This window comes from Ceratosolen solmsi, unplaced genomic scaffold, assembly GCF_000503995.2.
Source record: "Ceratosolen solmsi marchali unplaced genomic scaffold, CerSol_1.0 scaffold10, whole genome shotgun sequence".
NCBI lineage: Eukaryota > Metazoa > Arthropoda > Insecta > Hymenoptera > Agaonidae > Ceratosolen > Ceratosolen solmsi.
Genome location: NW_011948412.1, coordinates 26633185 through 26646306, shown reverse-complemented (window position 1 = coordinate 26646306; position 13122 = coordinate 26633185). Strand labels below are relative to the sequence as shown.

Here is a 13122-nt window from a genome sequence, read left to right as displayed (position 1 = left end):
AATTACTATATAATAATCGTATATTTTCAATAAAAGGAAAAAAATAATATAGTTAAATGACTCATTGATTGTATTTGGAAGAGTCTTTTTTTTAATATTTTTTAGTCATTTTCTCTATTAATTGTTAATATTCTCTGATTTTATGGAAGAGAGCTTGTTTCCGGTTTATCTTGCAGTTACAAGCTTTTCGTTTTGATTTTCTTTTTGATCTCAAACGCCTTTCTCTTTCATTCTGTTTTGGCTGCTTCACCAATAGGCGGAGTTTCGATTGGTTACTGGGGCCACCCAACAAATTAGGAGACATTACTTGGCTCTAGTCTCGTATGATGCTACTCAACACTTATCGGATTTTAATACTTTGTTGCATCCTTTTTTACTGGTGCGATAAACGCCGTCTCTTCTTTCGAAGCATGATCTCATATAGCATCGTTCAACTGTTCGATATATACGACTATACGCCGTCCATTGTTTCTATTTTCTTGAGCGCATTGTAGGCATTCTACGCAAGCCGAGAAAGTTACAAGAGAGCCATTTATTTGTGTGTGTGAAAAACGAAAAGATAAAGAATAAGAAATGAATTAACTAGATTTAATTAAATTCAAATTTGTTTCAAGTTTTTGTTTAAAGCAATGTAGTAGTAGTATTAGTCTTAGTCTTAGTATTAGTAGTTGTAGTTTAGTCTTCTTCGTAGTAGTAGTAGTAGTAGTAGTAGTAGTAGTAGTAGTAGTAAAAATCTTATTTTTGCATTCATATACATATATTTAAGTTGAAACAATAATTTTTATTTTGACATGCAATTTAACATGTTTTTCATAATATTTATAAAAACAATTTCATTGTGTATTTTTACTAAATACAAATTTCTTTACTTTGACTGATAGCATTTAAAAATGAGAATTATTTTTTAATAAGAATTTTATTTTCTACTGTTGTTATCTTTAAAAAAATATAATATATATATATATATATATATATATATTATAATTTAAGTTGTAATTTAAATATTACGATTATCATACTGCTTTGCATATTTTTCTTCATACTTATTATTTTTTTAATAGAGGAGTACATAAAATATTTAAAAATATGCAATATAAAACCAGTTTCGTTAAATAATTATGGGAATTAACTATTGATTGATTGATTGAATAATTATTGATATTAACCATGTTTTTATTAATTCTCACTTTACCATTTACATATAATTTCAAGTTGTTTAATAAAATGTATATTTACAAAAATACAATGCTCTTAAAATTATTCATTTTTATATTACATTTAATTGATTTGGTCTTTTTTGTCTAAATTTGCAACCATGTTTTGTTATTTCATTTAAATATATCGATTTTTAAAATAAATGAATTTTAAAACTTTACCCTTCACTTTATAATTTCGAATGATAGGAAAATTTCCAATTGTACAATTACGATAATTTAAAATTGAAATAATTTTAACAAAAAAGTTACGTATTTATTTTTATGAGATAGTTATCTGTATAATACAGTTTTGTTCTATTCATACCTGTATATTTTTTTGTATGCAATTAAACGAAACTTATATAAATCTTTATATTAAATAATAAGCATTAAGGTTATGATTATAATAAATATGTTATTTTTATTTTAATGACATGGACATAATTTACAAATGGACAAATTCTGTAATTTCCTGCAATTCCACGTAATTTATTTAAATAGAAGATACAAATAAAAACTAGCATGTTTTAAATTCTTTCTCGCTAAATTATTAAGATAATCATTTGTTAAAATTATATAGTTTCACGGATTAATTTAGGAAAATTAAATTATTTAATAATAAATTATACAAATTCTACGAAATAAAATTTCTATAAATAAAAATGTATAATTCCTGTAAAATAATTTGTTTGATATACAAAAATATTTAACATTCGTCAAAATAATATTAAAATTATATATATCAATGCCTAACTTTTAATATTTAACATTAACCATCATTTTGAAACATAATTTAGAAAATTTTTTAAAAGTTCTAATAGAATATTTTTATGGTCTTATAAAAATATAATACTTTTAAAGTACCTTTTGATAGTTTTCATAAGAAAATTTTTATATTTAATTATTTATTAGTGCGTAATTGAATATTGATTAAGCCTAGTAATTTAAATTTATAAGTAGATGTATTATAGAGTTTGTTGGAGTAAATTATTAATTTCTAATTTATTTTAACGCTGTTGTACAAAATAAATTGACTTTTTAATTGTTAAATGAACACTTGTTATGTATGTATTGTATTATCAGGATGGGAAAAATGAAAACGCTGATTAATCAAATTGCATTTAGATTTTAATTATTGAAAACATTTAAGGATTGAATTGTTTTAAAATTTGTTTATCAAGTTCATGAATTCACAAGATTTATTTGATTAAATATTCTTGATTTATATACAAAGATTTTGTTTAATCAGCTCAAGTTTAAGTCGATAAATAATAATCTTGTTTTGAATATATTTTAACTCACACTTCACTTTTATAAAATGTTTTATATAATAATTAAAATTGGCAGGATTTTGTGACGAAATTTTATTTAGAAAAAAAATGTACAATGGTTTGGATCGTGATTAAAGTGTTAAGTGAATTGTTAGTTGGACTTATATCTATTCGTCGTTAGTGAAAATGAAACTACCTTCTACAATGTTTAGGGAAAACGCAAGTGCTTATTTTTTATTATCGTTAGATACAAAGATAAATTTCTTTTTTTGTATTAAATATGAAAAGTTTAGACAACGATGGGAATTACCGAATTCGATTTTAATAGTATATTCTTTGAATATTGAACAATGAATTATGATAAATTATTCTTATTCAATTTTTAGTTTTTTAAAATAATGAAAAGAAAATTATTTACTGTGTCGAACTTTAAGATTCCCTTCATTTGTTATACGATTTATATGAGAATTTGTGTTTATTGGTATATGTGATAGAACAAAATTCATTTTAATTTTTCATTACACTCAATAATTATTTTACACTTTTTCATTATTTAAGATACAAATGAACATTAAAAACTTTAAAAAGAATCTGAAATTTTATAACATTGTAAAGAAGCATTCTTGAAAATCTTAACTAAATACATTGAAAATAATGAAGTGACAAGTAAGAAAAATGTCTTTTAAAGACATTTTATTTAAACTATTCTTCTTTCTTATGGGTTATAATACATTTTGAATATTTTAGTCCAGACACAATTATTGCATTTATCACATTTTTTTCTACTAAAAACGTTAAATTTGAAATTTTCCTTTGTTGGCCTTTCATTAAACTCTATTTTAATAAATTTATTAAGTCTACACTGATGTCAATCCTTTTTCGTTCAAAAGAAAAAATTATATTCAATTAGTCAATACATTATTTATCATATTCCATTCTACATTATAACACTATATGGTTTTTCTAATTATATTGATAAGATAATCATGACATATTTTTAAACGTGTTATATTATTGCCTAGGAAATATATCATGCATTTTGACAAGTATGAATAAAATCTTTCCATTACCATAAATTAAATTAATTTATGGTGCCAGGAAACAAATATGTTATTTTGAAAATGATCGATCTTTAGTTTTATTTACGGTAATAGGATGTGGGTATACAGCATGTATTAATTATCCCTTGATATATATTTTTATAAAATTGTTTTTGAAATAAATAAGTTTCCAAAAATTTGAGAAAGTCGAATTTCAATCTTTGTTCCTATTTTCATGTATACATGCATATATATATATATATCAATTGGAATCGGAAAAACAAATGCGTCGCCGCATTATAAAGACGCCTTTATTGTTTTATTACAAATTACTTATGTATGCGCAGGATAATTGTTGCTGTGGAATTTTTGTTCCTCCAGAGTTTGTATAAGTAAATCAATAGAGCTTTAAAAACTTGATATTCAGAACGGCTACAATGACATTTATGTTTTTTATCGATAACAAAAGAAAAATGTAAAAACAAGTGGCTTTTCTATTCATTTATTTATTTACTTAACAAAAGCGGTGTTGAAAAAGAGACTATTGCGCCGCTTATTTTATTTTTGTTAAAATAGTGTTTATATAATTAAATAAAAAGAATTATAAATCAAATATTTATATTTAAGGTCCAAAAGACTTTTTTTTACATATAATGCCTATTATTATTTAAGTAGACAATTATACAACAGCCTTTTAGCTTTAGAAATTGGATTTTATATTTGTATGTTTTTATATGATAGATATTATTTGATCACGTTTTATTTAAACGTTTCATTACCGTTTCTGAAGTTCACCCATTCAAATATGAGCCAAAAATAAAGTACATTTTCCGTAAAAACGTTTACGTCATCGTATTTTCCGTTTCTTCGTTAAATTTGATAAAAATTCAATTGAAAAATTAAAATATAAATGTCAATAATATACCAAAGCTCTAAAAGATAAATGCAATGTTTCTTTAGAAGTAATTTTTGCATATCATTGCTTTCATGGATGGCTTCGCGCAGGTGTTTTCATCTTTTTTTCTTTTATAAATGTACTCGTAGTAGTAGTTTTTATTACTCTTTCTTACAAGGACTAAAGAGTCTTAGGAGATGGTAGGATTTAAGAAGGGGATGGTGGAATTGTAGTTGGAAAGATGCTTAAAATCCTATACGTCGCAGTCTCATGATATCCAGTTGCGCGTTTCACTTCTTTTTATTTTTATTGTTGGCACCACGAGGCGGCGTAACTGGTCGCCCTGCATTCAAACCTCCATATGTAAATTTCCTTTTATCAGCGGGTTTTAGGATTTGAAAACTGCACATTAATGTCTCGTCTACTGACATCATGGCACCCGCGTTGTCGAACTCACCGCAATAATTTGGGGCCGAAAACAATGTCACTAGTTGCCTTTTTGCAAAAAACTCGTAGCCGTCTTCGACCACCTGTGGAAACAAAAGTGTCGAATAACGTACAAGTAAAGTATGAATAGTAATACGTATAGTAAAGTAAATTAGTAAAATACGTATAGTAAAGTAAATTGATCAAATTGTCTATTTCCTAAACTTTTAATTACATATATATGATTAAAGTAATCATTATAAAAACAATTCATTTATAAAAATAAAAAACAAAAATAATTGCAATAAAGTGAATTGTGTGAAAGAAAAATTTTATTAGAAAAATAAAAATTTTTTTTGTGATTATATACAAAAAACATATTTTTACACAAATGTGTAAATTATATTCTAATAAATTTTCGAACATACATTTTTAATACAGGAAAATTTATATAAATAAAATAAAAAATTAGAATAATTGTTTTAATAACTTTTATATTGTAAATAAAAAACTATTAATTTATTTTGACAAATTTAATTTACCAAAGTATGATCATATTTTCAATGCATATATAACTTAAATTAGATTGTTACGAAAAAAATTTATTATTTGAAAATCAATTCTACCTGATGGGCACGACAAATAAGGTCAAAATCATGTTTATGAAGGAATTTGGCTACGACCTCTGCACCAAAAGTAAATGAGACACCACGATCATTTTCTCCCCAACCCATTGTATCCTTGTCAGGATCTGACCATAGAAGATCGCAAAGCAAACCCTGATCAGGTACATCAGTAGGCCGCATAATACGTCTAATTTGTTCCATACTCTGAAGATCAGGACTCAAACCTCCATGACAACAAAAAATCTTTTCATCAACTATTGCTGCCACTGGTAAGCAATTAAAGCAGTCTGTGAATGTTTTCCATAGTTTAATGTTGTAACGACGTTTACCTTCAAATTAGATAAATGGAAAATTCATAAAATACATTTAAATATATAAGAAATGTGCCTTTTTATTAAATATGTCTTGTTTTTTAAAAAGTAATAAGAACTAACCAATTTTTTACATTACAAACAATTAATTTAAGCAAGTAAATATAATGACATCATAAATTTTTATCCCATTTTTAAAAGTAGTAAACAAGGTTTTTAATTAAAATTATTCTACTATCAGGATTTTAAAAATTTCTATTAACATTTATAAAAAATATTGTAAATGCATAATCTTCAATTTGAAGGTATCATCTATTAGCATCTAGAAGCATTATTATTCTATTTTTAAAATAGTAGTGCCAATTTTTTAAATAAACAGATTTCATATCAAATATATCAATTTATATTCTTTAGTAATTGAATATTATTTTTTGTTTGTATATCTCATACAAAAATTGTATAAAAGTAAATTTAATTACATTCATCGTAAAATCCATATATCCTATTGATTGATGCACACTCATGATTTCCTCTAAGTAAGAAGAAATTTTCTGGGTACTTGATTTTATAAGCAAGAAGAAGGCAAATTGTTTCTAAAGACTGCTTTCCTCTATCAACATAATCACCTAGAAATAAGTAATTACTTTCTGGAGGGAATCCACCATACTCAAATAATCGAAGCAGATCATAATATTGTCCATGAATATCACCTATAAATATAATACAATAATTTTCTGTTATGAATAAATTTTACAAATATTAAAAGAAACTAAAATATATAGTTTATTATAGATTATAAATTATAATTTGTAATAAAATTTTCAAAAATATGTATTCATAAAAGCTGTTTCGAGATATATATCGCTGTTGTAAAAAAAAAATTGACAATCATTTTTAATATTAATTTAATCAAGCTTAATTATTAATATATACTAATTTACCACATATTTTTAATGGTGCCTCAAGTTCCAAAAGAATGGGTTGTGATAGAAAAATTTCACGAGATTTGAGGCAAAGTCCTCGTATTTCTGCTTCTGTCAACTGAACATTTTTGCCTGGTCGGTTTCCTCGGACTAAATGAAAAATCAATGTCTTTATTTCAAACTAATTTAAAAGACAATTTACTCTTATATATATATATATATATATATATATATATATATATATATATATATAATATACATATATATGTTAAAATTGTGATGAATAATTAGAATAATCAAAATTATATATATATAGAGTGTAAGATATCAATATTTTTTAAACTATTTTAATACAATTTTGATTATTCTAATTATTCATCACAATTTTAATTTAGAAGAAATGAATTACAAAATATTTTAGATTATAGATAAATTTTATATTCAAGTATTTCAATTATAAACATTAATTGTATTAACCTTACATTAGGAAATAAAAAATGTTATAATTAAAACAAATTATGTTACATAAACATTATTTGTAGATTAAAATAAAATAAACTTTAAAGTTTAAAAAAATAATCTATATATTTTAATATAATATTCAATACTATATTCAAAATAATAAACATTTCAAATTTAATTAATTAAAAAATTTAAAAGATAAATTATTGTATTGTGCATTATTAAAAATATGATTTCTATTATTTTTATTATTTAAATATTACTTATATTATTTTTTTATATTATTATTACTAATAAATTAAAGTAACTTTCAAAATTTTTAATTTATTTATATTAAGATTACATGATAATGGAATTTATTAAATATTTGTTATAACCTTTAAAATGTCAAATGTTTATTAATAAATATTTCATTGAGATTGATAAATTTCATGATTATTAAATATTACATATATATTTTAATATCTATGTATATAAATATATGTATTTATTTTCTTTTATAAATCGATCTTACTCTACACAATGTTTTGGTATAAAAATAATTTGAAACTTAATTTATATATCAAAATTTAAAAATTGAACGAATAAATATATTATATTATTTTTAATGTATAAAAAGCAATTAATTTATACAATTTCAATATTATTTCTATTTCAAACAAATTTATAATTTTAAGATTATATTAAAATTTTTTTTTGGTATATTATTGTCTATATTTAAAGTTTTTAAGTAAATTTTAATTTCAAATTTATAAGTTTAAAATTATATCATAATTGATTACAAATTATTGTACAATTATTTTCTTAAAATAAATATATTGGAACTTCAAGAATTAATAAATTTTTAAAATCATTCAGACATAATATTTTAATTATTTATCATTAATTTGATAAAATGATAAAATACACATTAATTACCTATATGAATTTTTTTCATTATAGAAGAATTTATATTTTATATTTGATTTTCTTTTGACAATTACTAAAATTCCATTAAATAAATTATTAGTTGTTTTAGTTTATTGGATCGAACATGTTTTAAAATATACAATTGCATTATATACAAAAAAGAACATATTAAATAACCAAAGAGTAATATCAATCAAGTATTTTATTAGCTGTTTTTTGGTACGAAAAAACTGTTTACATACGTTATTTTAACTTAAATACCAGTGTATAATTTTAATAATAATTGCTTCAACAAGCAATAGAAATTGTAAAAAGTATAAAGAAAAGCAGAAGTAGGAACGTGATTGGTTTACCTAAATTTTTAACCCTTGTTAAAAAAATGAGAAAATTGCGTAACTATTCATGTAGTTCTTATATTTCAGATAGAAAGTGTTAAACTTCTCAAGGGCTGTAAATGACCTTGACACATTTTATTCGTCAATTTCGACGATTATGACGAACTAAAAGAAATATTGTAAGTGTCAAAAATAATAGTGAAAAACATAAAACACAAGATGAACGGTGCATGATTAGGGGCGGAGAGATAGAGCGAGACAGAGAGAGAGAAAGAGGAATACCTTTGTAGAACATAGTCAGATAAAGATGGAGCGCGCGTGCAATGGGCAAAATATAATCGCGATGTTGGAGAATTCACTTTAATAAAACGGAATGTGTGATGCAGATATGCTATGCACTTGATATTAATCTGTAGAAGAAATAAGAAATTGCAAGAAGATGAATACGAATGTCAAATAATAGCTTATCCACGGCCCTTGTTGCTATATTTTAAAAGTGTATATCTTAACATTAGCCTAGAATAATCGAAATTTACCTTCTAAGAGTCGCGCTATTACGTTGTCTATGTTGAGTAGGTCGGTTTCAGACATCGGGCCGAACTGTTGGTGAAATTATTCTGCGTGTCCTGGGGATTAACGATACTCGCCTTTGCGTCGAAGCAGACACAAACGTAAGGCATACACACATATACACGCCCTTGCCTAGAAGCCGCAGTACCGCGCGCGAAAAAATAAGACTACTTCGTCGGGCGTTTTCTGTTCGACTTGGAGCGGTAAGCGGTCTTCTCTTTCCGCGTGCTATGTATATGTTATATTACGCGACGTCGTGGCTACTTACTACGGCAGCGGCGTCGCCGATGCTTTAAGGCTCGCGCGTGCGCTAAAAATTGTACAGTGAAGTGGTGCTGTACGGGTTACAAGGTTGACAGAGCAATGTGCTTGCTTCGTTCGTACGTTTTTAGCTTCGCGCAATTTCGTTTCGTATCGCCTGATGGTAAAATACTTTCTATCTTTATTCACTTAGTGTCGTGAAGCAAACCGTCATGAAACAAGGTATTTGCAATGGCTGCCGTGGGACTACAAGCATCGACGCGCGCATACAAACACGTTATGCATGCATACGTAAAGAAACGCCTGAGAGCTGTCGTTTTCCTTTTTGTATCAACTCCTTTCCTACCAAAAGTGACTTGCGCAAGAGTAAAAGAGAAGCCGGTTGGACACATTCTGTCTTCCCCCTCCAGTTGTCATGATGTCGGTGTATCACAACTGTAGTAAAATTCCTGTAGTCGTTCATCGTATATGCGGGTAGATTTTCATGCGCACGATCATCGGGAAAAGATAAGTTTACACGTGACATAATAGTATATAGAGTTAACAAATTATAGACTAGCTTTACTATCTCAAAGCATTTTGACATTTTCCTATTTTTAAAAAGTTTTAAGAACAAAATAGCTTTTAATTTAGATATAATAACCAGAATTTAACAATTAATTGGTTCAATGTTTTGTTGAATTTCAGAATATTTTTATTATAAATATTTGTTAGTATATGATAGATTTTTTTTGAATATAATATTTAATTTAAAATTTACAAAAAATATTGCTTATTTGCACAAATTTTATTGTATTATTCTTATCTGAAATCATAGGTCTTATTAGAATAACAACCGAGTTTCATTAATTATTTATTTACTATAACTATATGACTTTTATTTCTTTTAAATAACTTTCAGTTATTTATTAATCATGAAATATACTAAATATTAAAATAAGAGATGTCCTAATTATAATAATTGCATATGATAATTACCATATTGTCTATAATTAAATATACCTGTATAAAAATTAATTTTGTGTTTTATATGTTCTAAATCAATTAAAATAATTACAAATAATTAACCCTGTAAATAATTTAGAATTTATAAAATTATATATGAATATATGATTTTTTATTAACAATTTTAATTGTAGTATTAAAAAAAGATTTTATTGAAAATAATAAAAGTAAATGGTAAATTGATATCCAAGTAACCTGTAGAAATAATATAATTTATGGGGTTCATACAAATTTAATAAATAAAATAAAATTTCCATACATTATAAATCTTTCGTCTAAGATTCCTAATAAATGAAAGAAATGATTTATTTAAAATTTAATGCTTATAATATACATATATTTATATCATATTACGATATTAAAAATTTCTTCTAAAAAAATATTAATTTTGAAAATATAAATAGCTAAATAAATAATATAAATTCACTATAATTATTCTTATCTTGTGAAATATATTGCAATTTTTAATTTTAATACATTATTATAAAACATAAATTTGTAACAAGATGATTTTTGATATATCAAATTATACTATTATATAATACAATAAAATTATAATAATTATATAATTCAACTAATAAATTTTCTCAACAAATGATTATTCAGAAATAATACAAAAAATTCATATAAAAAGTATTGAAAATAAATTAATCATTATTTAATTTAATTAATAAATTTTATTAACAAATAATTTTCTGGTCAAAATAAAATAAATTGAATATACCATAACCAGGTATATATTATTATAAATACTTTATATTATAAAAAATTTCGTATATTTATAAATTGAAGAATAAATATAGTTAATACGTGAGTTCACTAATTATTCTTTACATTATAAATTACAACTATACATTTTGAAAACTACCGCTTTTTAAATTCGAGGTAAGCTAACGGTTCAATTAATGCAACTTACTTCACATATAGTTACATTTCGTTTTTCCGTTACTTTATATCTTTGGTTTGAACATCAACTTGTAAGCCTTAAGGCTTAGCTTCGTTCGATTTGGAAAAGTTGTTAAGCCGTTAATTAAATATATTAATTATTGCGTTTAGTAAAACGTGGATTTAACATTTTAACAATAAAATGCCTGAATTAGGAGTGAGTATTAAATATTTTCGCAATTCTAGATTTTATTTGTTTTTGTAATATTTTAATTGAAAGCAAAGAAATTAGGTTATAATAGTTTTTTGGTTGCAACAATTTGAATTCTGAAGTTTGTTTATTGTTTAACCAAATTAAGAAATCAACCGAGAAATCAGTGCTAAATTAATTTTCATAAATTATATAAAAGTTTAACATAAACATTTAGAATGTTGTAATAAAGATTGTTTTTATTTTACTTGACAATTGTTTTAGATTAATGGACAACGGATATCTGAGAATGGCAATAGTGAAGAAGTTGCTCTTGCAGAATCTCCTTCAAATTCACCACCGATAGAAGTCCATTTCGAGCCAATAATTCAACTTCCTCTAGTTGAGGTATCAACAAACGAAGAAGAAGAACATGAAATGATAAAATTGTAATCTTATAATTTTTAAATATATATATTATAGTAAACAAAATTTTTAGATAACTGCTTGTATTAATAATTATAAAATCTTTTTAAATCTAATATTTGTTCATTTAACTATTTTTACATATTTTCCATATCTATATTTCATATATTTTATTGTAATAAAATTATAAAAATCAAAATTATATCTATACAGTTATTTATTACATTATTAAAATACAGGAGAGCAAAGCTGTATCGTTATGATACAACTGATAGTCCTGCAGAATGGAAAGAAAGAGGAACTGGTGAAGTTAAACTTCTTAGACACAAAACCAAAAATACAGTTAGGATTGTAATGCGTCGGGATAAGACATTAAAAATATGTGCAAACCATTTTGTGTGGCCTTGGATGGAACTAAATCCAAACTGTGGCAGTGATCGTGCTTGGGTATGGAGTGCTCTTGCTGATTTTGCAGATGAGCAACCCAAACCTCAATTACTTGCAATTAGATTTGCTAATGTAGAAAGTAACTAACATGATAAATTAGATTATATTTTACTTTTAATACTTATTGTAACTAATTCTTTTTATTGTTTTTCAAAGATGCAAAATTGTGGAAAGAGACTTTTGATAAAGCAAAAAAGATTGTTGAATCTGAATGTGAAGCTTATTCTGGAAAACCTGATATAGATGAAAGTGAAACTGAGATTAGTTGCTCTGATAGTGAAGAAGAATCAAAAATTATAAAACAAGATACAGAAATAACTTCTACAAGCTCTAAAATAGAAGATAAACAGGATAAAGTTGAATTAACAAAAACTTCAGATGTGACAACAGATCTTGAAAATTTAAAAGTTCAAGAACAAAAGTAAATTTTATATTAGAAAAAAAATTGATTAGTAATACTACAGACTAAAAATTCCAATACATGGAATTATAACATTCCTGCCAATGTGCACAAATATTAAAAAAAAGCTAATGTAAAATAAATTAGCATTTTAAATGATTGATTAAAATCATTCTACAAATTTTTATTGCATGAAAATTATTAGTTATAAATTTGTATGCTGAATCTTTAACTATCTATATAATCAATTATACCGATATTGCATTTGACATCTGTGATTTTTAAACAAGAATACTTTAAATAGAAAAAACAATTTTCACTGGCTAGTGATCATTTACCTACAAATTTAATAATACTGTACAATTATAAAAAAATATAAAAATAAATGCGATCATATTTTGTAATTTAAAACATTTTTGTATTTTCATTCCATTGTATTGTTGAATGATAAAAATTTTTAGTTTTTTTGGTGGTCTGCTAATGAACATATATAATAAAGGCAGAACAATAAGTTAATACTTTCTAAATGAATTGATTGAAATTA

General features: G+C 24.3%; 2 protein-coding genes across 2 annotated transcripts; one reads left to right on the top strand and one right to left on the bottom strand.

The window, feature by feature from the left end:
* Window positions 1-4160: 4160 nt before the first annotated feature.
* Window positions 4161-9640, bottom strand: LOC105363640 (serine/threonine-protein phosphatase alpha-2 isoform). The gene is made up of 5 exons (XM_011501388.1): window positions 8931-9640; window positions 6707-6838; window positions 6245-6475; window positions 5455-5783; window positions 4161-4932 (listed from the first exon to the last, which is right to left on the bottom strand). Exons 1-5 carry the CDS (start codon window positions 8983-8985, stop codon window positions 4693-4695), a joined length of 987 nt encoding a protein of 328 aa, XP_011499690.1. The 5' UTR covers window positions 8986-9640; the 3' UTR covers window positions 4161-4692.
* A 1662-nt stretch (window positions 9641-11302) lies between these two features.
* Window positions 11303-12747, top strand: LOC105363649 (ran-specific GTPase-activating protein). The gene is made up of 4 exons (XM_011501401.1): window positions 11303-11332; window positions 11591-11754; window positions 11971-12257; window positions 12335-12747. Exons 1-4 carry the CDS (start codon window positions 11318-11320, stop codon window positions 12601-12603), a joined length of 735 nt encoding a protein of 244 aa, XP_011499703.1. The 5' UTR covers window positions 11303-11317; the 3' UTR covers window positions 12604-12747.
* Window positions 12748-13122: the final 375 nt, after the last annotated feature.

Bases quoted from the DNA above. Each gene is read 5' to 3' on its own strand.
- LOC105363640 (XM_011501388.1), bottom strand. From the start codon at position 8,985: ATGTCTGAAACCGACCTACTCAACATAGACAACGTAATAGCGCGACTC. The intron at 6,839-8,930 runs GTAAATTTCGAT...TTTTTCATTTAG, and splicing joins AATAGCGCGACTCTTAGAAG to TCCGAGGAAACCGACCAGGC. The intron at 4,933-5,454 runs GTAGAATTGATT...TTGTTTCCACAG, and splicing joins TTATTTGTCGTGCCCATCAG to GTGGTCGAAGACGGCTACGA.
- LOC105363649 (XM_011501401.1), top strand. The intron at 11,755-11,970 runs GTAATCTTATAA...ATTAAAATACAG, and splicing joins GAACATGAAATGATAAAATT to GAGAGCAAAGCTGTATCGTT. The intron at 12,258-12,334 runs GTAACTAACATG...TGTTTTTCAAAG, and splicing joins TAGATTTGCTAATGTAGAAA to ATGCAAAATTGTGGAAAGAG.